General features: G+C 42.7%; 1 protein-coding gene across 1 annotated transcript in view; it reads right to left on the minus strand.

The window, feature by feature from the left end:
- The window catches only part of capn7 (calpain 7), a 38,908-nt gene that overhangs the window by 6,813 nt on the left and 5,037 nt on the right, over window positions 1–27,058 (minus strand). Inside the window, exons 5-18 of the mRNA XM_038796852.1 lie at window positions 25,509–25,712; window positions 24,769–24,855; window positions 23,691–23,817; window positions 20,569–20,654; window positions 20,384–20,477; window positions 18,724–18,870; window positions 16,871–16,977; window positions 16,659–16,779; window positions 13,783–13,927; window positions 13,221–13,320; window positions 10,654–10,789; window positions 5,829–5,904; window positions 2,373–2,518; window positions 1,145–1,207 (exon numbers count right to left, since the gene is read on the minus strand). Coding sequence (XP_038652780.1) covers window positions 1,145–1,207; window positions 2,373–2,518; window positions 5,829–5,904; window positions 10,654–10,789; window positions 13,221–13,320; window positions 13,783–13,927; window positions 16,659–16,779; window positions 16,871–16,977; window positions 18,724–18,870; window positions 20,384–20,477; window positions 20,569–20,654; window positions 23,691–23,817; window positions 24,769–24,855; window positions 25,509–25,712 — 1,639 coding nt within the window. The remainder of the gene's footprint in view (window positions 1–1,144; window positions 1,208–2,372; window positions 2,519–5,828; window positions 5,905–10,653; window positions 10,790–13,220; window positions 13,321–13,782; window positions 13,928–16,658; window positions 16,780–16,870; window positions 16,978–18,723; window positions 18,871–20,383; window positions 20,478–20,568; window positions 20,655–23,690; window positions 23,818–24,768; window positions 24,856–25,508; window positions 25,713–27,058) is intronic.

Genomic DNA, 27,058 nt, shown 5'->3' on the forward strand with positions numbered 1-27,058 from the left:
CTCTACTGGAAATAGCCTGCGTCCCTCTATCATCTACCATCCTTTCACAACTTTAAATACCATAGACTACCCATAATCTGTGTTCGACCAAAAAATATATAGAACGGCATGCCCAATTATTGAGAAGTCAGTCTAATGGCGATTCAAGGTGACTACCATTATTTATAAAGAACAGAATTGTTTCTGACATATTAGTTGTGCCACAAACACACTTGGGATACGTAGAATAGACAGGATATTATTTTAAGGATAAAGTCGCACAACATTTACCTGATGAAATTTAGGGACAACTGGTCTGAACAGTGAAACCCCAATACGATTGTCAAGTGCAGTAGACTACTGCCATTGCAGTCACTGGAAAAATGCAACCAGGCTAGAAAATCCATCCCCAGCACATTAAGCAAGTGTGAGGATGGTAATGTGGCAAAGATGAGTATTTACTGAGAAATGATGTGCTGCCTTTCACAGACTTAATGAGAGTAGGCATGCCTGAACAAAGGATTACAAGTGAAGCAGTCATCCATCTTTGCCTTCTGGATGTCCATGAACTACTAAGATTCTATGGAAGAGAAGGACCAAGTTGAAATGCTCCTTCAAAGAGCTAGCGCAGGCACCATTGTGCAACAAGATTCTATGCTGCGGAATCCAAGTTTTCATAGAATAACAGACACTTTCTCATTTTAATTATGGACAAAATTGCCCCCTATTCCCTTTTGAGAATGAAGAACTGTCTTGAGTGACTTAACTTTAACGGAGGTGATACATCAACTTTGAAGGAAAAGGTTATCTAATGAAATAAGAGCCAATGGAAACAGTCAGCACTGTTTAGGGATACTGCAACTTGCAGTAGCCCATTCACTCATGGGACCCTTCACAACCCTGAGAATTGACTGTCAGGCTGTATTGTGCGTTCGATCAGTAACTTTGCTTTAAGACAGACAGCTCTTATTTCTGTACCTCAAATTTATTTTAGTTGATTGCAGATTTGAGAGTTAACTTTGTGACACTAATCTCACACCATTCCAGATCTCTCAGTATTTAAAATATATTTACGCTTTACTCTTAATCCCAGAAACCATATGTAAATATTGAGAGGTACACAAAACAATTTTAAATTTGACATTTGAGAACCAGAAACACTCACCCTCTTATAGTTTGTGTACGGAAATGGGATCTTTGAAAATGTGAACTTGCACATGGAGTAAACCTATTAAAAATTTAAAAGAAACTATGACTTATCAACATCTAAAAACCTACGTTATTTTGTGCCAATAAATAAGAGTTGTGGAAAAGTTACTACACATCTTGAGATAATTAATATATCACAGATGACAGTCTAGCAAACTATAATTTATAAAGAAACTATTCAGCAGCATTTTTTCAGTTTCAGTCACTGGTTTAGTTTTTAAAAATACCATATTTTTCCTCAAGTTGTTTTTCTTCTCGCTAGAAAACATAGATTCCTTATTAAAGTCTAATCACTTCCTGGGAACTTACACTAGTGACATGCGAGTCACGACAGTGACTGGGAATGGACTATCCAACTTTCTTCTCAAGCAACCATTTCATCCATGTACAGCTTTCCCCTTTCTTTGTACATGCAGGGTTACCTTGTGACGATTAGCTGCTGTTCTAAACCACAACTTTGTCACTATCAGCAACCCAGTGCCTGGATAGCACTGGTGACTCAGTCAGAAAGTTGTGGGTTCAAGTACCACTCCAGAAACTTGAGCACTTAATCTCGGCTGACACTTCAATGCGTTGCTGAGGGAGAGTCCTTTGGGTGAGACATTAAACCAAGACTTGTCCATCTGTTCTGGTGGACGTACAAGTTCTTGCACTGCCGTTTTCTTTTTGGCTGCTGTGATTGCTACATTACAACACTTCAGGAATACATAATAGGCTGTAATATACTAGGGGATGTCTTGAGGTGGTGAATGGTACTACAAATATTCTTTACTAGGTTTCCTGCCACACTATTTCCCCTCATCTCCAGCCCTTCCAGTCACAAGTATACAGGTATTCCCCCCCCCCCCCCCCCGATCCCATTGACCCAGTGTGCAGCTCTCATACTCCCACTTTTGACTCAACTCATTCCCACCAAACGACCAACCTATTCGAAGGTAGGTAGGAAGAAAGCGTATTGTTTATTAATAATAATTATAATAATAGCTTAAGTTTTAGTACTTCAACATGTCTTTCAGGAACTCTGCAAAGAACTTCACACAGCAAAGTGCTTTGAAGTGCAGTAACGTAGGTAGGAACCAGTCTAATATTACGGCCAGAATACAAAATTTGAGTGAAATAATAGTTTTAATCATCAGTTAGTAACAGTAGTGAGAAAGGAAAGGTGATTGCAATATCCTACATACCCTGAGTGTGTAATGGATGGTGTTCTGCTTCTCGTACTGAGACACCACTAACGTAAACGTGTGCGGCCCTGGTGAGGTCAATGTGATCTTGGTCAGGTAATGAGGGCTGTTTATTCGAATTCCATCAATGTACGGTGCAGGATCGCCTACAATTAAACAAAATATTTGGAAAAAAAATCTATCAAACTAGGCTAAGAATTCAGTATAAGCAATCCAAGAATCAGTCTGAATTTATCTGGTTCAGGCTCATGACTGACTGCAATCATAGTTTTAATCTTCAAATCGGTAAACACCATTGACTTAATCCTCATTTAGCATACACCATTCAGAAAGCAACAGTCATACATGTTTGGAATATGTAGGGCATTGTAATAGGTGGCAACCTGACTATAAAACTTTGATGCAAATATGTATCCCAGAGGCAGTTATCTTGGAGATGTAGAGAGACAGAATGAAGAACAAATTTCATGAGTAATCTGAAAAGTAGGCGACAAAGAGTCAATCTCCCATTTGTTACCTGAATATTAATAGCTCATTACATTTCTAATACTGAGGTGTGATGCAGATTTATTACCATGATTTAGATGCAGGCAGATCAAAGATTTTCACTTCTAGTTCAAACATGCACTTAGTGTTAGATTTCTAGCATCCGTACAGCTCTCAGGGATTATTAATCATTTCATCACTCTGCTTCATTGCTTTTCTTCAGCTACACAAGAGGCTTGGCTAGATTCTTTTAAACACCAGCAGCAGAATGTTGGGAACAAATTAACCACAAGACGAAATGCAGTTGCTCTGCACCAAGACTAGTGTTCTGCAAAACCTTTGACTTTCACCCGTTCAAACAACACTGTTGAACAGATTTTGTATAGTGTGACCACTCTACATACTGCCAAGAAAATGTCACATAAAAGTCAGAAATCACCAATTTCACCAAAACTTGGATTGACGAATAGTTCAGTATGGTCTATACATCAGTCAGGAAATGACAATTACATCAACTATTTCCACAAATATTTCACAACATCTGATTTATTTGTTCGATAACATAGTAGAGACAGATAATTCTGGAGGTAGGTGGAACCTACCACAAAGCCTATTTCCTAAGCACCATCCCATTCCCTTCCTGGGCCATGACCTCAAGCAGAGGAATCTGTTCTCCAAACTCAGTGATTTGACCCTGAACAGATCGTGAACCCATATTCTCTCCATCTCTACTCCCAGCTCTTGGTTAAATCCTTAACCCAAAATGGCCTATTTAAAATAGATTTGTTGATTTACGGACTTACGGTGGTGGCCGCACGTTAGGCGTCTCCTGCACGAGTCTCTGGTTTTTGGACTTTTATGCCCAGTTTCAGGGGTAGTTTGTGGCTGAGTTGGTGTGGGAAGCCATAAGGAATGTTGAAGCCCCAGAAGGTGCTGGAAAGGGAGCGAGCGAAAGTCCGCCGGTGAGTGCGACTCCAAGTCCGGTAGGAAGAAAGATGGTGGGGGCTGGGTTGTTGTGTGGGGCCGCTCCCCCTCACGGTGTAGTTTGAAAGGTGTTTGCCAAGCATATGGAGGTACTTCGGTGGGAGATGATGGCTATGCTGAAAGAGTGGGTGGAGGAGGAAATTTCCCCGATAAAGGCGGCAGTGATGACGATATTGGTCGAGGGATGGGAGCAAGGAGAGAAGTTGAAGGGGGTGGTGGAGGCACTGTTGCAACACAGCGACCGTTCACCTCGATGGGTGAGGAGCTGCGGAGGTCACAGAGGGCTCGGCGCTAAGGTGGAGAACCTGAAGAACTGGTTGAAGAGGCAAAACCTGAGAATCGTGGGCCTGCCCAAGGGAGCGGAGGGTCTGAGGCCAACTGAGTACATTGCAAAGATGTTTGCTGAGTTGACGGGGGAGGGGACAGGGCACATCGGTCGCTCAGGCTGAAGCCTAAAGTGAATGAGCCACCAAGGCCTGTTATAGTCTGATTTCACAGCTACCACATGAAGGAGAAAAATTTGAGCTGGACTGATTCTTGGGATGTGCAAAGGCGAGTGGAGTGATGGTGGTGTTGGAAAAATTTGGGATTGGGGCTGAGGTTTGTGGCATGGGTGCAGCTGTTACATAAAGGAGCTGATGGTGAGCGCATTCAAAAATAGTATGAACTTAGGGTATGTTGCATTGCACCGGGATATGAGGCAGGGATGCCCTATGTTACCCCCCCTCTGTTTGCATTGGCTATAGAGCCCTTGGCCACTGCGCTAAGCTCGGAGTTGTGGAAGGGGGTGTGTGGAGCATAGGGTGCCCTTGTATGCAGATGACTTGTGTATATTTCAGAATTGAGCTCTTCGGAGGGCAGAATAATAAGCCCATAAGACAGAGGAGCAGAATTAGGCCACTCGGCCCATCGAGTCTGCTCCGCCATTCAATCGTGGTTGATATTTTTCTCATCCTCATTCTCCTGCCTTCTCCCCATAACCCCTGATCCCCTTATTGATCAAAAACCTATTTACCTCTGTTTTAAAGACACTCAGTGATTTGGCCTCCACAACCTTGTGCGGCAAAGAGTTTCACAGATTCACCACCCTCTGGCTGAACAAATTTCTCTTCATCTGTTTTAAAGGAATGACCCTTTAGTCTGAGATTGTATCCTCTGCTTCTAGTTTGTCCTATAAGTGGAAACATCCTCTCCACATCCACTCTATCCAGGCCTCGCAGTATCCTGTAAGTTTCAATAAGATCCCCCCTCATCCTTCTAAACTCCAACGAGTACAGAACCAAAGTCCTCAACCATTCCTCATATGACAAGCTTTTCATTCCAGGGATCATTCTTTTGAACCTCCTCTGGACCCTTTCCAAGGCCAGCACATCCTTCCTTAAATACGGGGCCCAAAACTGCTCACAACACTCGAAATGGGTTCTATCCAGTTTCCTTGTTCATCATTCACTGGTCTTCGCCACTCACTTTTGTAGAACCACATTCCCTATAAAGTTCACTTTGCTGGACCCAAAAATATTTCTGCTTTGGCTTGAAGATACTTTTGAGTGCCTCACCTTGGACTTGTCGGATTACTTTTGTGGCAATTTATTCCCATTCTACATTCCTTTATAAAAAATAACAGTATCCTTAAGTTTTATACCGCCTGGTTATGGAATTCTCTTAACAGGAGAAGGTCCCCTCCATCTAGACCTCTCAACGTTATTCACTCCCACAGCCTCCTCTGTTCTAAAGAAAACAAATCTAGCCTCCTTAATCTTCCTTCATAGCTAAAATTCTCCTTCCTGGCTACATCTTGGTAAATCTCATCCGTAATGCAATCATACCCTTTGTGTAATGCTGCGACCTGTTCTCCAGTTTCAGTCTCATTAGTGTTTTATACAGTTCTCGTGTAACAGCCCTGGATCGTAAGTGGTTTCACTTTAACCTTCTCAGTGTTCCTTTAAAATCTTACACTTCTGGCACATCCATGTAGATCATACTTACTTGGATAGTAAACCTTCTTTCCTCCAGTCTGGTAAACCACCAATGTTATAAATTCGCGATTGTGGGCGAAATCATCCTGTGATAAGAACATAAAACTTAGCGGTTAGGTTAGCATGTGAACAAGTTTCCTGGAATTCTTGTAAACCTGAGCTATTACCTCGTCTCATGTTCCTACCCTTTACCACATCTTTCAAAGAAATTCAATGAAATATTCAATTGTGCATCCTTCAACATTTCTTTTTTTGTTTTAAATGTATTTTTATTACAAACATGCATCAAAACAGGTTATAGCGAATAAGTTCCTTCATCATTTCTAGTCCCCCCCCAAAAAACTGGTACAACACCACAAATGCAGATCCAAATGTTTTATTTTTTAAAAATGTGGTGAGGGTTTCTGTCTCCACCACCTTTTCTTCTAAAAAAAAAAAAAAAAAAAAAATCTTTATTGTCACAAGTAGGCATTCATTAACACTGTAATGAAGTTACTGTGAAAAACCCCAAGTCGCCACACTCCGGTGTCTGTTCGGGTACACGGAGGGAGAATTCAGAATGTCCTATTTACCACACAGCACATCGTTCGGGACTTGTAGGAGGAAATTGGAGCACCCGGAGGAAACCCACGCAGGGAGAACGTGCAGACAGTGACCCAAGCTGGAAATCGAACCCTGAAGCTGTGAAGCAACAGTGCTAACCACTGTGCTACCATGTCGCCAGGCAGTGAGTTCCAGATCTCTCATCCCCTGCTGACCATCTCCGTCTGGGTGAAAACATTTCTCATCTAGCTCTTCTACCAATTACCAATTTAAATTGATACCACCTGGTTATTGAATGCTCTGCAACAGAAGTAGGTCACCACTATCCAGACCTCTCACTGTTATTCATCAAAACCCCTGAGACAGTACTGAGCATCGAGGAGCCCCTTGGAGACAGTCGTCCAGCCACATAAACACCAGTCGGCTTCAACTCTTTGTTCTGTGTGACTGAGCCAATTTTGGTTCAAACTCACCACTTTCCCTTTGATCCCATGAGTGTTTAATTTTCTGATCAGTCTGCTATGTGGGACCTTGTCAAAGGCCCTAAGATCCACATGGACTACAGCAAATGGGCTATCCCCATTGACACAGCATTCATCCGCACCCCCACACCACCACCTCCTCAAAAATTAAATTAAGTTAGTAGGACATGATCTTCCCTTATCAAATCCTTGCTGACTGTTTTTGATTAATCAGTCTCTTTGTAAGGTACACCCTCAGAATACTTTCCAATAATTTGGCCACCATCAAAATTAGGCTGACTGGCATGTAATTCCTCCTTTTCTAAAAAAAAACTGTACAATGTAAGTGGTCAACAGCTACCACATCTGTAACCAGAGAAATAATATAAAATAGTGGGCAGAGCTTCCACTATTCCTTCCCCTACATCCCTCAGCAGCATGGGATACATTTTATTCCAAACCCAGTGATTTATCAATTTTCAAGGATACTACACACCTTAATATTTCCTCCCTCACTATGCTTATCCATCCAATATTTCACATTACTCCTCTCAACTACAGTGTGTGTTTCATCTCCCTCTTTTGTGAAAACAGATACAAGGTATTCATTAAGAACCATGTCTTTGCCTCCACACACAAATCATCTTTTTGGTCTCTAATTGACTCTATTCTTTCCTTAACTCCCCCACTCTTTATGTATAACATCTTTGGGTTATCTGTGATTTTACTTGCCATTATGTTTTGATACCCTTTCCTGTGCACAGCTGGGTGGGACGCCCTGGGGAGGTCGGTAGATGCCAGGAGCCCGATAAATCCTGTGTGAGCGCCTAAACAGGTTTTAAACCTACTTAGGCATGCGAGGCTTAGTCCCGGCCATTGTGAGCGGGATCCAGATCGCGAAGCCTCGCGAGACCTGGGTAGATCTAGTGAGGTGTACTGGCTGTCGGGAAGACCATGGGAAGCCTCTCCCAGCACCTACTGACCGTGCTGTGCTCCCATTCAGGGGCAATGCGGCCAGTAGATCTCGCCAGTTATCTATGTAGCTCTCAGCCTCGTGGATGTACCACAGTGATTCCACCACTTGAGCATCACAACCTGGAGCCAAGTTTCTTCAGCTGGTGACTTGTCCTGTACATGTGATTGTTTATGCCACTGGTAGTATCCAGGACTTCCAGTATACTACAGGACATGCTTTCCAAGTGACCAAACTGCCCTGTCAGGTCTTAATTTTATTTAATTTAACTTTAATTTAAATAAAGGGGCTGGTTTAGCACAGGGCTAAATCGCTGGCTTTGAAAGCAGACCAAGGCAGGCCAGCAGCACGGTTCAATTCCCGTACCAGCCTCCCTGAACAGACGCCGGAATGTGGCGACTAGGAGCTTTCCACAGTAACTTCATTGAAGCCTACCTGTGACAATAAGTGATTTTCATTTCACAAGGCACAAGTAGGGAGTGGGATAGAGTACTTTCTAGGATATGTGCATCTCTAACAACACAAGAAGCTCAATACTATCCTGGACAAAGCCACCCATTTGATGAGAACCTATCCACCATCTTAAACATTCACTCCTTCTAACACCCATGTGTGCGCCATCTACAAGATGCACTGCAGCAACTTGCCAAAGCTCCTTTGACAGCACCTTCTGAATCCACAACTTCAACTACCTAGAAGGATGAGGCAGCAGGGACATGAGAACATGAACACCTGCTGTTTTCTGTTCAAGTGACACATCCTGATTTGGGAATATATCACTGCTTCTTCATCATTGCTGGATCAAAATCCTGGAACTCCCTATCTAACAGCACACAAGGTGTACCTACAGAACACAGACTGCAGAACCTCAAGAAGGTTGCTCATCACCACCTTCTCGAGAGCAATTAGGGCCTCGCCAGCAAAACTAAGGAGCTGCTCACTGACTTCAGAAAGCAAAGAACTGTACACACCCGTGTCAGCATCAACAGGGCTGAAGTGGAGATGGTTATCAGTTTCAAATTCCTAGGGGTGCACATCTCCAAAAATCTGTCCTGGTCCACCCACGTCGACACTACCATCAAGAAGGCACAACAGCGCCTATACTTCCTCAGGCAACTAAGGAAGCTTCCCCTCGAGTGCAGCATGGTAGCATAGTGGTTAGCACAGTAGCTTCACAGCTCCAGGGTCCCAGGTTCGATTCCCGGCTTGGGTCATTGTCTGTGCGGAGTCTGCACGTTCTCCCAGTGTGTGCGCCGGTTTCCTCCCACAGTCCAAAGATGTACAGGTTAGGTGGATTGGCCATGATAAATTGCCCTTAGCTAAAGCAGAGTTACTGGTTTACGGGGAAAGGGAGGTGTGAGCTTACGCGGGGTGCTCTTTCCAAGAGTCAGTGCAGACTCGAGGGACTGAATAGCCTCCTCCTGCACTTGAAATTCTATGATCTATGAAATTCGGCACATCCACATTAACTCTTATCAACTTTTACAGTGCACCATAAAAAGCATGCTGTTTGGCTGCATCACAGCCTGGTATGGCAACTGCTCAGCCCAAGACCGCAAGAAACTTCAGAGTCGTAAACACAACCCAGTCCATCAAACCTGCCTCCCATCCACTGACTCCATCTACACCTCCCACTGCCTGGAGAAAGCGGGCAGCATAACCAAAGACCCCTCCCATCCAGCTTACTCACTCTTCCAGCTTCTTCCATCGGGCAGGAGATACAAAAGTCTGAGAACATGCACAAACAGACTCAAAAACAGCTTCTTACCCGCTGTTACCAGACTCCTAAACGACCTCTTATGGACTGATCTCATTAATACTACATCCCTGTATGCTTCACCCGATGCCAGTGCTATGTAGTTACATTGTGTACCTTGTATTGCCCTATAATGTATTTTCTTTTATTATGTATTTTCTTTTATTTCCTCTTCTTTTCATGCACTTAATGATCTGTTGAGCTGTCGCAGAAAAATACTTTTCACTGTATCTTGGTACACGTGACAATAAACAAAATCCAATTCAATGCTCTCATCCCATGAATGAAATATGGCGCATTTAGAAAGTTATATTGGCCTTCTTGCAAGCTTCAAACAACCAAACCACAAGTTAATCCAAAACATTTCTAAACTGTTCCGTCATTGGAGCTCAAGGACAAAGTTAAATGGATGAGAAAATAGTCTGCCAGCTCAGAAACCCCACAGAACCAAATTCTACACTGCAGGAACCAACACTAACTAAAGCATCAAGTAAACAAAGCACTAAAGTGATTCCGAAGACGCAAAGAAATCACAGGAGCTCCATGTGAATACCAAGGAACAGAACAGGGAAAATGCTTAACTTTCCACCAGACTAGATGCACATCGTCAGCACAGACAGGATGGGCTGAATGAACTCCTCCTGGGTTGTCACGAATCTGCAAATCTACATTTGAAAAAAATTTGCTTTCTCAGAGGTACAAATCCAATGCGTAGAGTGGGCAGGGCAACCCCCTAATCCATCTCATTGCTGCTTCCCAAAAACAATTTAAATTGAATCCAATTCATGATCCCCACAAAAGAGAAATACTGGATCCAAGCTGAGAAGAACAGACATTACACCTGATCTCACTCTTGATCTTTGCCAAAAGGCCGAGATGAAATGATTCTATATAAAGTCTTACAAATTGTAAACGGAGAGATCAAGACAGAGACGCAGAGTGCACAGAACGCAGACCGCGCTTATCATCGGAGTGCCTACACAAGAATAGATTTTGGAGATCCAAATTAGCATTTGAATTAAAGAGAAGCAAAAGATATTAAGATTGTAACGAAGGCAGGCCAGCCAACCAAATGTTTCAACATCCTCGACTGTCTGTTTACCTTGTCAGTAATGTGTCTTGTCAGTAGAACCCAGACTACAGCACCACCTTGTGGACACTGCACCTCCAGTTTGTATTGTGGGTTGTTAGCCAGGCTGTACACATCTTTCACAGGCCCTTGCTTTGCATCCCAAGTACTGTGCAAAAAAGAAAGTTAATTTTTCTGAGCCTTTCAATGTAAACAAAGCCTTACACAGGTTAAAAATTTATGCAGACAATGTAGACAAGTAAATTTGTTCAACTTGCAGTTTTAAAAAAAAACTTTGCAATAGACCTCTTCAGCTGGAGAAAATTCTCGATCAAGGCTGCAAGCAGGCAATGTACTCCTGAACCAACTCCAATGACACACTTGATTCTCTTGGTCTTCCCGCGAGGAAAACGCATGCATTCGAACCATCACCGGCACACCTCGGCTGCAGTTTGTACCATTCAAAAGATGCACTCAGCCACTTGCCACAGCTTCAATAGCACCTCGCACAGCGTTACCTCACAAACAACAGCGGTTCAATGCAGCGGCTTTGCGAGGACAATTAGGGGTGGGCAACATGTTGCCCTTGTCAGCAACTGCCCATATCTTGCCTCTCCTTACCAGATTGCGCAGGTGACAAACTCAGTGTCAGAAAATCAGTAAATCTTAATGTAATGTTGCACCGATCTTCCGCCCTCAATGTTATTCCAATCAATATCTCACATGGTTTCAGCTTTCTATGCAAGAATATTTTTGATTCAGGTTGAAAGAGTGTGAAAGAATTAGACATCTGATTTAAATCTGTCTTGCCGATGATAAATAGTACCCACATCAAATAATGTTGAAATGCAAGTTTTTCATGGATTGTCACCCGATAGACAACATTGATCGCTTGTGACTTCGTCCATCATCATGTAGGGCATGGTCAGCCCATTGAGTGAGCAAAGGAAAATGAGGCAGACAAAGGGGAGCAAGTCATGTAGGGTGAAGATGTTGAACCAGCATGTTGGCCAAGAGGGCCCGGAACCTCAACAGCATATAGCAAGAGAGATCTGGGTTGGTTGCTGGTGGTGGTGATTTGGGAGGGGCGGGGTATATTCAGGTCAGTTGAGCAATCATTTGCCCCAGGTACAGAATTAAATGTGGGAAAGAACTGTCAAATATTTTTTTAAATAGGAAGCTAATGATAAAATAGAAAGTAGAAAACAAGGAAAAATCTCCCTCTGATCTGATTGCTCTGTGCAAGTCACAAAACAGCTCTAATCAATCAGCCAGATTTCGGGATCACTACAATATTAACCAACTATATAGATAGAGAGTATCACCCAAATAGGAAAGCCTATTCTGAAGAGCCAAGAGGATTTTTTTTGCCAGATTGCCATAGATATGCTTTCAAATGTCATATTAAATACCATAAAATAAATTTATCAGCTAGAAACTTTTAATCCGAAATCTGAGAAATATCTTAGCAAATATTTGCTGGGCAGCATGGTAGCATTGTGGATAGCACAATCGCTTCACAGCTCCAGGGTCCCAGGTTCGATTCCGGCTTGGGTCACTGTCTGTGTGGAGTCTGCACATCCTCCCCGTGCGTGCGTGGGTTTCCTCCGGTTTCCTCCCACAGTCCAAAGATGTGCGGGTTAGGTGGATTGGCCATGATAAATTGCCCTTAGTGTTGGGTGGGGTTACTGAGTTATGGGGATAGGGTGGAGGTGTTGACCTTGGGTAGGGTGCTCTTGCCAAGAGCCGGTGCAGACTCGATGGCCCGAAAGGCCTCCTCCTGCACTGTAAATTCTATGTCTATGTAATATACTTCACGAGAAAACCAGCAACGGGAAAATAAACTATTTAGGTGGAGACCACTCTTACAAAACAAATACAGATTATTAAGAGGAAATGACTTTGCCCGAATAGAGCAGCCGCCAAGTAAAGAATACAATAGTGGCTGACAAATCACTGAAGACGATATGATTTCAACTAAGAAAATAAACTGGAATTTATGTCATTGTTTATCGTGCCTCAGATGAAAAAAACATGGCTATGAAGTTATCAGAGAGCAATTAGATCCCAGGTGGTTCACTAGTCATTTGAGGAAAGCAATCTGCCACTTTACCAAGTCTGGCCTACATGTGGCTGACTCTTAACTGTCTCTGCAGCCTCCGAGCAAGCCACTCAATCATTACACCAATTATCTTTATGGACTGTAATGGTTCAAGACAGCCCAACACCTTCTCAGTGCAACTAGAGATAGGCAACAAATGGCAGCCTTGCCAGGGACACACTAAAGCTGATATCCACTTTTATGTGGGCAAAGGTAACCACCAAAACCTGCGTACAGCAACATCCCACAATCAGCAGGGATGGGGAAATGGCCATTCAAATTTAATACAGTTGGGCTGAATGCTGGCCAAGCTGCTGTGTTAATTCTTAGCTCTGTAATAAAGAACACCATGAGACCTTTGATACCCACCTGAAGTGACAGGTGATACCTTAGTTTAACATTGCATCCTCTGACGGTGAAGGAGTTAGTCTATGGAAGGTAGCACACTGCCCCCTAAAATGAAAGAAATGAAATATTACAAGGCACCGTGTTAACTAACCTGTGAATATAGGTTGACTCCTTGAACAGTGCAGGATTCCAACTCAAGTAAATCACATCGTAGTGCCGGCAAAGATCCTCCCAGTTAATCCAGAAAATTCCTGTAATGCACAAGAATTCATAAAATTGGCAAAGGATACCTCTGCAACTTTCAACATCACACGTGAAGCAAGTTAACTTTTTACTTTGTGTTTGGCAGCTTGCAAAACGTGAATGTTACCAGGGTCGATTATCTGCTAAAGTACTAGGGTTTAAAGAATGGTCTGTTAGGAGCAAAGGGAGAAAAATAAGGCAGAAAGGATTGGGCACCAGTATAAAGTCTATTCCAAATTTCTGTCCAATGAGCTTAATGGACAAAGACATGCAAGTCCTTGCATGATTTTCCTCTACACGCTCCATCCAGGAAACCCTTAATGCCCCAGTGCTACAGGAGGAAATCTGCGCTCGTTAAGAAACACGTGGAAGCCCAAAAAAGTGATGAAATAAAATGGTTGTTTTAGTGCCCAAAACACAAGTAATCTAGTGTATGAAAAGTGTCCCTCACCTAAACCACAGGAGCTTACCATTGTCTATTTTCTGTGCTGTTTTGGGATCAAAGTTCAAATATTTCTTGACAGCAGGTATCCAGCTTTTCTCATCGTTTTCACTGTAACGTCCTTTCCATCGCAAATGGCTCCAGGGATTTTTAAGTTGAAGAAATTTAAGACCCTAAAGGATGGCAAAAAAAAATCAAAAAATCCAATAACTCAAGAAGCAATGCAGGCAAATTCTGAGAATAGTTTAAAATGTCACCTTCCTAAATGGATGTGCAGATGGATGCAAGGTGGGCGACTGGTGAAACACAAGTGTTAAAAATAAACTTGTGGGGTTTTTTTCAAATATTGTTTTCAAATCTTCAGCAGCTAATACTTTACAGGTCTTAGCTTGAGATCAGATCAAGAATTTAGGAGAGTTTAATTATATTTAAATACATAGAACATAGAGTGCAGAAGGCCATTCGCCCCATCGAGTCTGCACCGACCCACTTAAGCCGTCACCTCCACCCTATCCCCGTAACCCAACAACCCCTCCTAACCTTTTTGGTCACTAAGGCTAATTTATCATGGCCAATCCACCTAACGTGCACGTCTTTGGACTGTGGGAGGAAACTGGAGCACCCGGAGGAAACTCACGCAGACACTGGGAGAACGTGCAGACTCTGTAAAGACAGTGACCCAGCGGGGAATCGAACCTGGGACCCTGGTGTTGTGAAGCCACAGTGCCATCCACTTGTGCTGCCCTAACTAACATTTATTTTTGGGGCTAACTAGTATAGTTAGCATCATTTTGCACAGTACAAAGAGGAATCAAGTAAATCTACAATATCTGCTATTCTGCAGGTGTCTTTCCTCAAAGCTTATTTCCAGAAATGCAAACTTAATAGAAACCACTAAGAAAAGCTTAAAAGAAAAGGTTTATTTTTGACTCTGCACATGAACAGTTTTCCTGACTAAACAGGGTTGAAAGATAAAGGAGAAAGGACCTGGTCATGCAGACATAATTCAGTTTCCATTTTAAAGGACTAATTCTTTTTTATTTTTAAATTCCAGAGAATTGAACACAAAAATCTCGGCTGACACTCCTGTGCAGCACTGACAGTGGTGTTGTCTTTTAGACGAGATTTTAAACCAGGGCCCGTCTGCTGTCTCAGATGAACATAAACATTCCAATGAACAACATTATCCCTCAATCAAACATCACTAAAGAGAATACCTAGTCATTATCACACTGCAGTTTGGGGGACCCTTTTGCTGTGCACAAAACCAGCTGCCGCATTCTATTATAAAAGCGGCTGCTGTTCAAAAAATACACTGAGGGAGAATTCAGAATGTCCAATGCACCTAACAGCACATCTTGTGGGAGGAAACGGGAGCACCCGGAGGAAACCCACGCAGACACGGGAAGAACGTGCAGACTCCGCAAAGCGACCCAAGCTGGGAATCGAACCTGGGACCCTGGCGCTGAGAAGCCAGAGTGCTAACCACTGTGCTACCGTGCCCCCCACTTTATTGGCTGTAAAGCGCTATGGGATATCCTGGGTTTGTGAAAGGCACTACATAAATGCAAGTGTTCTCTTAAAAAACATTTTGATTCTAAATTCCTGTGCACAGCTGGGTGGGAATATGCCTACCTAAACGTGTCATGATGTAATTACACCCTCCTGCCAGTGGTGGTACTGCAGCACCTTCATGGAGTACTGGGGAGAAGAGGAAAAGAGTATAATGCTGTATAGCAAGTTTATACTGGCAGTTTCAATTATAAAACCAATCATGGGGATCAATAATGAAAAACGTTACAAAGAACTGCTCATAAATACAAGGTATTATTCGATAAATATATAGATGCATTAAGATCAGATGCGATTATTAGCTGCGAAGGCATAATGCAAGGTTGATACCAACCCACACCCACCTGCACATGCATTCAGCTATGGGCAATGGAACTACAAAGACCCTGAGACTTCAGTCCCTTTTATCAGGCTGCCACAGCAGCAAAACCCAATCGCACCTATTAGTCACTTCCTTTTGCCATTCAGGTCACTATCCAAGGTTCATGCCGTCCCAGTCATCGCATATCTGATGGATACTAAACCATTGTGTTTACTGCACCACTAAATTATAAATCGAACACCTTTTTCTCTGTATAACTTCCAAAAATACCTGCAGGCGATCATTAAACAATACTTTAAAAAAAAATTCTGTTGATCTTGCATATTAGGGTAAATAACGGTAGCACAGTGGTTAGCACTGTTGCTTCACAGAAACAGGGTCCTGGGCTCGATTCCCAGCCTGGGTCACTGTCTGTGCAGAGTCTGTTCTCTCCGTGTCTGCTTTGGTTTACTCCAGGTGCTCCGGTTTCTTCCCATAAGTCCCGAAAGATGTGCTTTTTAGGTGCATTGGACATTCTGAATTCTCCCTCAGTGTACCCGAACAGGTGCCGGAGTGTGGCGACTAGGAGCATTTCACAGTAACTTCATTGCGGTGTTAATGTAAGGCTACTTGTGACATTAATAAAGATTATTAATATGTTCCCTGTGTAACTAATTCTACCCTTTCATTAATGACAACTTAATAAGAAAAATAAACCACCTGAATAATTTGTTAATTGCAGTATAAAGCCAAGAGTCAATGCTATATTCATTACAGGTAAGAAATGACCTCTTGTGGGATTTGACCTTGGACAATTAATTTAGGTGAGCCACATGCTTTGTGTCCTCTATAATAATTTGAGTGAGCTGTAGCATTCCTGCTGCTGAGTTAAAAGGGATAGAGAGTAATCACTTTGGCCAGCGATACTCAATCAGGTACCAAATCTGCTTTTAGGACTTCCATCAGGGGACCTGCTTGTACCTGGAAATGGGCTGTCCCATTGTCTGCGACACGTGGAAACATTTTGTTACCTTGTATTCCCGGATGTCGAGAACAGCATATGCGTGCGTCGGTACGAGCCCCCATCGCTCTCCTTCTTCCTCACTCATAATGCCTGTCGCTGTGGTTATTAGAACATCTCCCTTATGAAACCTATTAGATTTGGATGTATGAAAAACAATTCTCAAAGCACTGACTAAAACCCTCCAAAAACTTTTACTGATGCTTCAACAGTGAAGATTACCTTTGATACAGCATTCTGAAAGTGCCTTCGTAATCAAACTTCTGATTGTCTGAATGCATCGCAATTCGCTCTGGTATCCAGCCAGTCAAAGCATGGAGATCGATGTTCTGCAGTGTTAAGCAAAATGCACAATTTTATAGATGAGGTTATGTGGCCAGAGACGGAACAGTCAAATACATCAAGCTTCAAAGATTTCAAACCTGACACCATTGATTAAGTCACATGTGGTCCCAAATACAATTATTTCTATATGAACACTTAAATTACATCGCTGCTGGATATGAAATAAAATATTGGTCACTGAAAGTATCAGAAACTCTTTACAGCTAGAAATGTAAAGGAGGTTCAAATTATTGACCTAAACTCTTGGGCCCTAATGAAGTGAAGGCTGGTGGAAGAATTGTGGTGGGATGTTTATAACACCAAGAGTCCTCGATTGCACAGCAAAAGCATTTCCAAAGCATCCTGCTGACAAACTAGATTTTTAAAAATTATAAAATAAAACCAGAACATGCTGGAAAAACCTCAGCAGGTTTGGCAGCATCTGTGGAGCGAGAAACAGAGTTAACATTTCAAGTCCAATATGACTCTTCATCGAAACTTGAAAGGGTTCCGATGAAGTCACGTTGGACTCAAAACATTTAACACTGTTTCTCTCTCCACAGAGATTGCTGAGTTTTTCCAGCAACACTATTTCTATTTCCAGTTGTATTGTGCTTTTATTATGAAAAATTGGTTATTTGCTGCCACAATTAAGATCCTAATTGGCAGAGCACTGTTCTAGTAATAGTATTTACAATGTGACATGTGGGTTTAGTCACAGTCTCACCCACAGTAGAGAAAGACGTGCTAATGTGGTTATTCTAATCTTTGACAAATTGCAGCCGTATAAACTAACTGAAGTTACAGAGTGAATTAAAATTACTACGTCATGATCTCCTGCCATACTGTTACTGCCACTTGATTCAAAAATCGATCTGCAATCTCGGATGAAAATAAACTATTTCTCTCCCTGCCATCAGTGTCTAGCTACTCGACTCTGACTGTCATGGTTATAGATTTCCTTCCCTCTTTCTCTGGCACACTCTCTTCTGTCTCAGACTCTCTCAGTCTATCATTCGCTTTCCACAAGTCTCTCCACATCATTGTTTCCTTTCCAACCTTGGCGCATGCTTTACAGGGAATTCTTTAACCCAGCCTCGCTGCTTCTGCAGATCTCACACAGATTTTGGGCGCCTTTCTCTGTTGGTATCTTGCACACTCCACTTCCCTTGACCTTCAGCAAAAAGCTCCTGTTCCAGAGGCGCAAGTGCGAAGAAAGTTACTGGCTGGTTTTATGCTCCATTTGTAAGGATCATTTCCAAATTAGAGCCTGAATTCAAGTACCTTTGAGTGGAAAGAACTAAATGTTGCTGGTTACAGCATTAAATATTACCTTTTGCCATATTCAGGTGGTTTACTTTTCGACATTAAAGCAGTGCCTATGCTTCAAAAGTGCGCTCTTGTTTGTGAAGTGCTGATGGACATCCGGAAGTCATGAAAGATACTCTAAAAATTGAAGTTCTTTCCTCCCTTAGAAGCAAACCACCAGCACCCGCACCCAGATTAGTGATTAAAACCGTGATGTTATGGTGAGCTGGGAAACAACTCCAGATTGAGAAAGGTAACAGACTGCACAAAAATGTATTAAATTGACAAATATTTCTCAATTCGCATGTGATGGCATGGGAAATTAATTTCCCTATTTTGGGGCGTCACTTCAATAATAAAGACATCACTGATTTTCAACAGTGCCAATAGTTATATTGGTGGAGAGTGAAATGGAAGGTATAAATCACATGGTTAATACTTACAGAGTTAGAGCCTGGGAAATCATATCCTCCCATAACCTTCATGTAGGCCTTTTCGATCAAAGAGACCCAAAGCTCGTTCTTGTTATTGGAGTACGAACACAGCAGCTCACCATGGTGATCCACGGGCAAAAAGTCATCAATGACCACCTGTCCAGAGGCAGAATTGGGAAAAAGAAACAATTAAACTTCAGCGCGATATTTGTGGCAGGTCAATCATTTGAACCATTTAAGTGAACAGGCCGTGCACGGGTTGTAAACAGGTGGAAGAAGCGCATGAGGAAATATTTGGCTACACCGAAAGGGATAAAGATAAAGTTGCCATAGTCCCAGATGCCCATAGGCTGCTTTCCCTTTTGAGGGGGAGAGATGACTGATGGTGATTTAACCTGAAGATCACCACATCTCAGGCGAGGGGCATAGTTGAGAAGGTGGGACCTCAACCCCCTACATCATTGACCGCAATCTAGGGACAGAAATCAGTGAACTTGCAATCTGCAACACGAGATGGATCGATTGATGGCTGAATCCAGATACAGAAGATAATCACCTTTAATGGATAATCTACTTACTGCAGAGCAACAGACCTTTAAGATTGACAGCAAAACTTGTAATTTAGAGAAAGCCACCAACGAATTCAGGAGAAATTTCTATACCTAGAGTAGTCAGAATGTGGAACTTGCTATCCACTTGAAGTGAATAGCATAAATACATTTAAGGGAACATTAGATGCAAGGGGAAAAAAAATAGGACATGCTGATACGGTTAGATGAAGAGGTATGGAGCATAAACACCAGCATGGACCAGTTGGGTCGACTGGCATATTTCTGTGGTGTAAATTCTTCAGCACTGTCAATGGGCCATTGTCTTTTCTCTGAGAGTATATTTCCCAGCACAATAAGCAAGGACTCCCCCCCCCCCCCCCCCATAGACAACTCAGGTTTCCGGTGTTGTTAGATTATGGAAAATGATGGGACAGGAGGGAAAAAAAGTGACATTAAAATCAAAGAAAACCAGGTGGATCACAAAATTAAATTTGGGTAAAACATTGGGGGAAAAGAAGATATAAAACAAAACGGAAAGGTAAAAAGCAGAACTGTTCTTATTAACCAGAAATAATGTTTCAATGTTACGGTCTTTCCATGGTGAACCTTGCAAATCAACTGATATTTTGCTTTTAAATCTTCAATAATTTTTATAATTACACGTCAGTTGTAAACTATATCTGCAGGCTAACACATCCATTACCAATACACAACATATAAACAGATAACAAAATGTCTAATCCCCTCAGTGACGTGCCTGATTAAGCAAGAAGATCATTAAGTCATTGAGAGAAAGTAAAATATTGGGTTTGGTCCCTGGTCTGTGTTGAGCCAGCAGGTTTTAGCTGACATTTCAGTGTTCAGGGTGTGGAATTTGGGGTTGGGGCTGGGGAGAAATAGTTAAGCTTCTAATTCCTGATCATTGACCAATGGTTTTGAGTCAAAAGGCTGCGTCTATATTCACATAGACCAGCTGCCAGGACAAATTACTGAAGCATGGAAGTGGAACCAGAGTCATACCTGCTAACTAAAAGGAAGGGAAGAAAACAGACCAAAAAAGAGAAAACAATTGCTCATGTGATTTGGATTAATGGTCAAGAGTGCGGTAACAGACTTACCTTTCTTGGAACACCATTGATATGAAGCTTTACCATGTATTTCCCACAAGGATTATACTCTGGCTCACCCTTCCTATTCTGAGGATAAATAATGCTGCAGATCAAAATACAAAGAAAGATAAGTACAGATATTGATTGCAGAATGTCCAGGTTACAATGTGGTCAGCTCCAATAAGGTTGACTACCTTGTGATCAACTTTTTATTGTAACGTCTTTCATATGCGGCACCAATGGCTAGAGAGGCCACAAAAGAGCAGTCCGATACCACTGTCTGAAAGTGAAAGTGTTTGAAAGATTAATGAATATCCACAAATTCTTTGGATTGGTACACGGCCAGTCAGCTAACACAAAATCTTTAAATCTAAATTGAAACTATCCTGACAGTTGCATGCTTTCTCAAACATCGCCTGCAGAGGGCAGCCATTTAAGGCTGCGATATGTGAATTCTGGCATCTATCATTGTAAAAATGTTACTAAAACTGCAAAAGACAATTCAACCGAAGGGTCTGTCCATACATACATCATTTATGGAGGAATGCAGGCAAAACTACAATCGGCATTTTGAAACCTTTGGATTTTCTGATGTGGAGATGCCGGCGTTGGACTGGGGTGAGCACAATAAGAAGTCTTACAACACCAGGTTAAAGTCCAACAGGTTTGTTTCAAATCACTAGTGAATGAAGAGGTAGGTTCCAGAAACATATATATAGACAAAGTCAAAGATGCCAGACGATACTTTGAATGCGAGAATTTGCAGGTAATTAAGTGTTTACAGATCCAGAGAGAGGGGTAATCCCAGTTTAAAGAGGTGCGAATTGTCTCAAGCCAGGACAGTTGGTAGGATTTCGCAAGCCCAGGCCAGATGGTGGGTGGTGAATGTAATGCAACATGAATCCAAGGGCCCAGTTGAGGCAATACTCGTGTGCGAAACTTGGCCATAAGTTTCTGCTTGGCGTTTCTGTGTGTCGTACGTCCTGAAGGCTGCCTTGGAGAACGCTTACCTGAAGAAGATCAGAGGCTGAATGCCCTTGACCGTTGAAGCGTTCCCTGATCTGGAAGGGAACATTCCTGCCTGGCGATTGTCGCACAAAGTCTGTTCATCTGTTGTCGCAGCGTCTGTATGGTCTTGTCAATGTGCCACGCTTCGGGACATCCTTTACTGCAGTGTGTGAGGTAGACAACATTGGCCGAATCGCACGAGTACGTACCGCATAGCTGGTGGGTGGTGTTCTCACGTGTAATGGTGGTACCGATGTCGATGATCTGGCACGTCTTGCAGAGATTGCCATGGCAGGGTTGTGATCGCTGTTCTGAAGGCTGGGTAGTTTGCCGCAAACAATGTTTGTTTGAGGTCGCGCGGTTGTTTGAAGGCAAGTAGTGGGGGTGTGGGGATGACCGTGGCAAGATATTCTTCATGCATGGCGAGTTGAAGGCTGCGAAGAAGATGTTGTCCGCTCCGGGGAAGTAGTGGACGATGAAGGGTACTCTGTCGGTTGTGTCCCGTGTTTGTCTTCTCAGGAGGTCGGTGAGGTTTTTTTACTGTGGCGCATTGGAAATGTCGATCGATGAGTTGAGCGCCATATCCCATTCATACGAGGGCATCTTTCAGCGTCTGCAGATGTCTGTTACGCTCCTCCTCATCTGAGCAGATCCTGTGTATACGGAGGGCATGTCCATAGGGGATGGCTTCTTTAATGTGTTTAGGGTGGAAGCTGGAGAAGTGGAGCATCGTGAGGTTATCCGTGGGCTTGCGGTAAAGCAAAGTGCTGAGGTGAACGTCCTTGATGGAGACGAGTGTGTCCTAGAACACAACTAATTTTGGAGAGTAGTCCATGGTGAGTCTGATGGTGGGATGAAACTTATTGACGTCATCGTGTAGTCATTTCAATGATTCTTCGCCGTGGGTCCAAAGGAAAAAAATGTAATCAATGTATCTGGTGCATAACGTTGGTTGAAGGTCTTGTGTGGGGAGGAGGTCTTGTTCAATAATAATAATAACAATAATCACTTATTGTCACAAGTACGCTTCAATGAAGTTACTGTGAAAAGCTCCTAGACGCCACATTCCGGCACCTGTTCGGGGAGGCTGGTGTGGGGGACAGCCATGGGGACCAAATTTGCACCTCAATATGCCAACATCTGCATGCATAAGTTTTAACATCTTGCCAAGGCCATCCCCACACCCCTACTACTTCCCTTCAAACAACCGCGCAACCTCAAACCATTGTTTGCAGCAAACTACCCAGCCTTCAAAACAGCGACCACGGCACCACACAACCCTGCCATGGCAATCTCTGCAAGACGTGCCAGATCATCGACATGGGTACCACCATTACACGTGAGAACGCCACCCACCAGGTATGCAGTACATACTCGTGCGACTTGTCCAACGTTGCCTACCGCATACGCTGCAGGAAAGGATGTCCCGAAGCATGGTACATTGGCGAGACCATGCATGCGCTGTGACAACGGATGAACGGACATTGTGCGACAATCGCCAAACAGGAATGTTCCCTTCCAGTCGGGGAACACTTCAGCAGTCAAGGGCATTCAGCCTCTGATCGTCTGGTAAGCGTTCTCCAAAGTAGCCTTCAGGACGTGCGACAACGTAGAATCGGCGAGCAGAAACTTATAGCCACGTTTTGCACACACATGTACGTCCTCAATCGGGACCTTGGATTCATGTTGCATTACATTCACCCCCCACCATCTGGCCTGGGCTTGCGAAATCCTACCAACTGTCCTGGCTTGATACAATTCGCACCTCTTTAACCTGGGGTTACCCCTATCTCTGGATCTGTAAACACCTAATTACCTGCAAAGACGCACATTCAAAGTATCGTCTTGCATCTTTGACTTTGTCTATATGTACGTTTCTGGAACCCACCTCTTCATTCACCTGAGGAAGGAGTGGTGCTCCGAAAGCTAGTGATTTGAAACAAATCTGTTGGACTTTAACCTGGTGTTGTAAGACTTCTTACTCGGATTTTCTGGACAGAGGAACAAAAGTATGTCATTCTGTCCTATCAGTCATTCAATTAGATCATGGCTGATCTTGATCTTAAATCCATTTCCCTGCCTCAGGTACGCATCCTTTATCATGTTTCCTTGACAAAGATCTTTCACTCGTAATTCGAAAATATTCACTGACCAAACCTTGAATTTTGAGGGGAGAATTTCTAGTATTGCTAGAATTGTTCAGTTAGAAACAGAACTAAATGGAATTGGACAACAAGGTCCTTTTGAACATAACTGACATTTAAAGCAAGTAAAAGTGAAGTGATAAAGCTGACTTTAAAAGACTGACCTGCTTTATGCTAAAACTAGATACAGTGTAGATCATTGTAGGGTTGTTGCTGAGGTCATCTGGTCGGACCCACCGGGAAAATAATGCTTTCTGCTTTGGTGACAACACCAGTTTGCCAGCTCTGTCCCTGTAAAAACAAGAGGAGACTTTGTAGAATAGCAGATATCCCTGTGCAATAACTGTGCTGAGGTGGGCTTATCGTGGGGGCAGAGTTCAGCGTGGAGTGAAAGGCCTGTGACTCAGGATGAAGACTGACATCCAGCTGAGGCTTTGCAGACACAGAGACTGGATGCAGAGTTGGTGGCTTCATTTACGGAGGAAATCATTTAAAAAAAATAAAAGTTAAACACGGATTGGCTCAGGACAGAAGCACAGGCAACAGTGAATGTAAGCTTCCTAAATTGAGTTCCAAGACTTGTGGCGGCTTGTGCCTCTCCACATCAGATTACTGAAAGCAATTTTCAGAATGTTGCAATACATAGAAACATATAACCTCAGGTCAATATATTTGATGCGGGAGCTGTGCATTTGGAAAATCCTGATCGCAGACTGCCACTTAAGTGACTGGCTTTCTACCTCTTAAAAACAAACATCGATTTGCAGCAGTAACAAAGTCTGGTGTTTAATACCTGGAGGGAGACAGAATAAACACTCCCTCATTTTCTATAAATATGTCTCCCCTGACATTACTCATGATAAATCAGATAATAAACTATTTTGAAGCACAGAAGTGATACAAAAAAAGTGTCAGCCTTGGCTCAGCTCACCCGAGTCAGGATTGTAGGTTTAAGTCCCATACTTCAGAGACTTTAATACATACCCTAAATTGACACATTAGTACAGCACTGAGGGAATGATACAATGACAGAGAGGATACTGCCCTGATGAGATGCTAACTCTTGACAGGATGCAAACAATTCTATGGCACTATTTGAATAGAGCATATGTGTATATGCTCGTGTATATGCTCTATTTGAATAGAGCATATACACATATACACGATGTTGCAAATTCAAAAGGTGTATAAAGAACTATTGGATTTCATTCAAGTTTTACATTAGAAACATAAACAGCTTACGAGAATGGCATCGGAAATGCAAATCGCTCTTTGAGATCCACACTCATGAAAGGCACGTATTCCATTCCATTGATCTTGGAGGTTTTCCTGACAGACAAATCAACCGATATAAGCATCGAATGAAAAGGGGAGGTTTGAATAATGCACAGGTTCAACACTGCCTGCCCTCCAAAAGCTACATTAACAAGTGGATCTGAAAAATAATTCACTCCCCAAAATTAAAGATTGGTGCATTTAGTAAAATGAATTACACCATTTTACTGCAAGAGCAAGTGTGACTTAATTTAGTATATTGTGAATCAAGGAATTCAGTGGGTGCCTACACCCATTCCATAGGCCTATCCTGGCCTGAAGATGTCCTCCCCCTCATTGACTGAAGAAAAACATGTAAATGAAAGCCCAACTGCTCCTCTCCACTTGACCTAGGGAACCCGCCCATCTTGCGCCCCACTCTTCATCCTACCTCTCTCCCCTCTTTTTCTCAATCTACCTGTACTGCGCTGTAATGTTCTATGTTAACACCTGGGGGAAAGAGTGCTTTTTACAACTTACTCGCTCAGCCATCATAAATATTTTAAAAAACACCCATTCAAGGCTGGAATACAAAATAACACAGACTATGAACAGATGGTTTCCTAAATTACAACAGTGCTATATAAATGCAAGCTTCTTTATTCTGATCACTATTCCGTGAATTGTATACTGATATCAGTATCCAGCTGATTTTAAGGTATTCTCACCGTAGCACCTCTATTTCCTCTGTGGAGTAAAGTTGGCCATGGGTTGAATGTTCACTCCCTTGAACTCTAGATAACTGTGGTTTATCATTCAGCGAAAAGTCCGGTCCCAGGGGCTGGAAGACTCGAACTGGCTGACTCGGTTTCCCTGAAGTTTGTTTCCTCTCTGCAGACATTTTGGACACACAGTCTTTTAACGCTTCAGCTCTAGATGACAAATAAATGTAAAAAAAAACAGGAGACAGAAGTTATAAGGCAGCTTCCAAACCCATGACCTCCAACTTCAAACTGGCGGCGTCGGTGGAGTGTGAGGGCCACACTGACACGTGGAAAGACCATCATTTCCAAGTTCCCCTTCTAGTCACACACAACCCAACTTGGACATATATTGTAACTGCTTTATGGTCGCTAAATTAAAATCCTGGAATTCCCAAACTAAGTGGACTGTAGGGGCATCGTTGCCATGCACTCATAGCTGTTAAAGACGACAACACATCACCATTATGTCAAGGGCAATTTTAGGTGGGTAATAATAGCCAACAGTGCCAATATTCCCAAGAATGAGTAAGTGTACCAGCAGTGGCTCAATTGGTGGCAGTTTTGTCTCTGAGTCAAAAGGTAGTGGGTTCAAGTTCCAGGACTAGGGCACAAAACTCTCGGATTACAGTCCAAAGGAGTGCTGCAATGATGGTAAAGATGCTGTATTTCTAATGAGACATTAAACTGAGGTCCCATCTACTCTTTCAGGTAAAAGATCGATCTTGGGCTTCGACTACAATTTTCTGCCCGCTCCAAATATCCCTCGATTCCCTGAGACCCCCAAAATCTGTCCACCCCATTCTTAAATCTATTCAACGATGGAACATCCACAGCCCTCTGGGGCAAAGAATTCCAAAGATTCACACTCCTGTGAGTGAAGTAATGTTTCCTGATCTCAGTCCTAAATGATTGGCCCCTTATCTTGAGACTGTGTCCCTATGTTTTAGATGCACTGACCAACTGAAACAATCTCTCAGTGTTTATCCTATCAAACCCCTTCAGAATCTCGTAGATTTCAATGGAATTGCCTCACATTCTTCTAAACTCCAGAGAATACAAACCCAATTGACTCAGCCTCTTAACGAGGCAACATTCAGATAACTAGGAAATAGGCCCCACTTACTGAAGTTTCTCCTCACACAAACAGCTTTTGCTCTCAGACGCTAGGATAATTTTATAAGTGAATACAGTGAAGTCTGATTTGCAATAAGGCAGTTAGAAATCAGCAAATTGATTTGCAAAAATTATTGAAACCAAAAATCAAAATAATACAGCTCAATAGGCTGGGGAAGACGGTGGCGGTAGCCTAGTGGTAATGTCACTAAACTAGTAATTCAGAGGTCCAGCCTAATGCTGGGCGACGTGGGTTCAATTCCCACCATGGCAGCTGGTGAAATTGAAATTAAATTAATAAAATCTGGAATTGAAAGCTGATTTCAGTGACAGCAACCATTGTCATAAAAATGCATCTCCTGGTTCACCAAGGGAAGGAAACCTGCCATCCTTAACTACCT

The sequence above is a fragment of the Scyliorhinus canicula genome, chromosome 5, assembly GCF_902713615.1.
Source record: "Scyliorhinus canicula chromosome 5, sScyCan1.1, whole genome shotgun sequence".
Classification (NCBI taxonomy): Eukaryota; Metazoa; Chordata; class Chondrichthyes; order Carcharhiniformes; family Scyliorhinidae; genus Scyliorhinus; species Scyliorhinus canicula.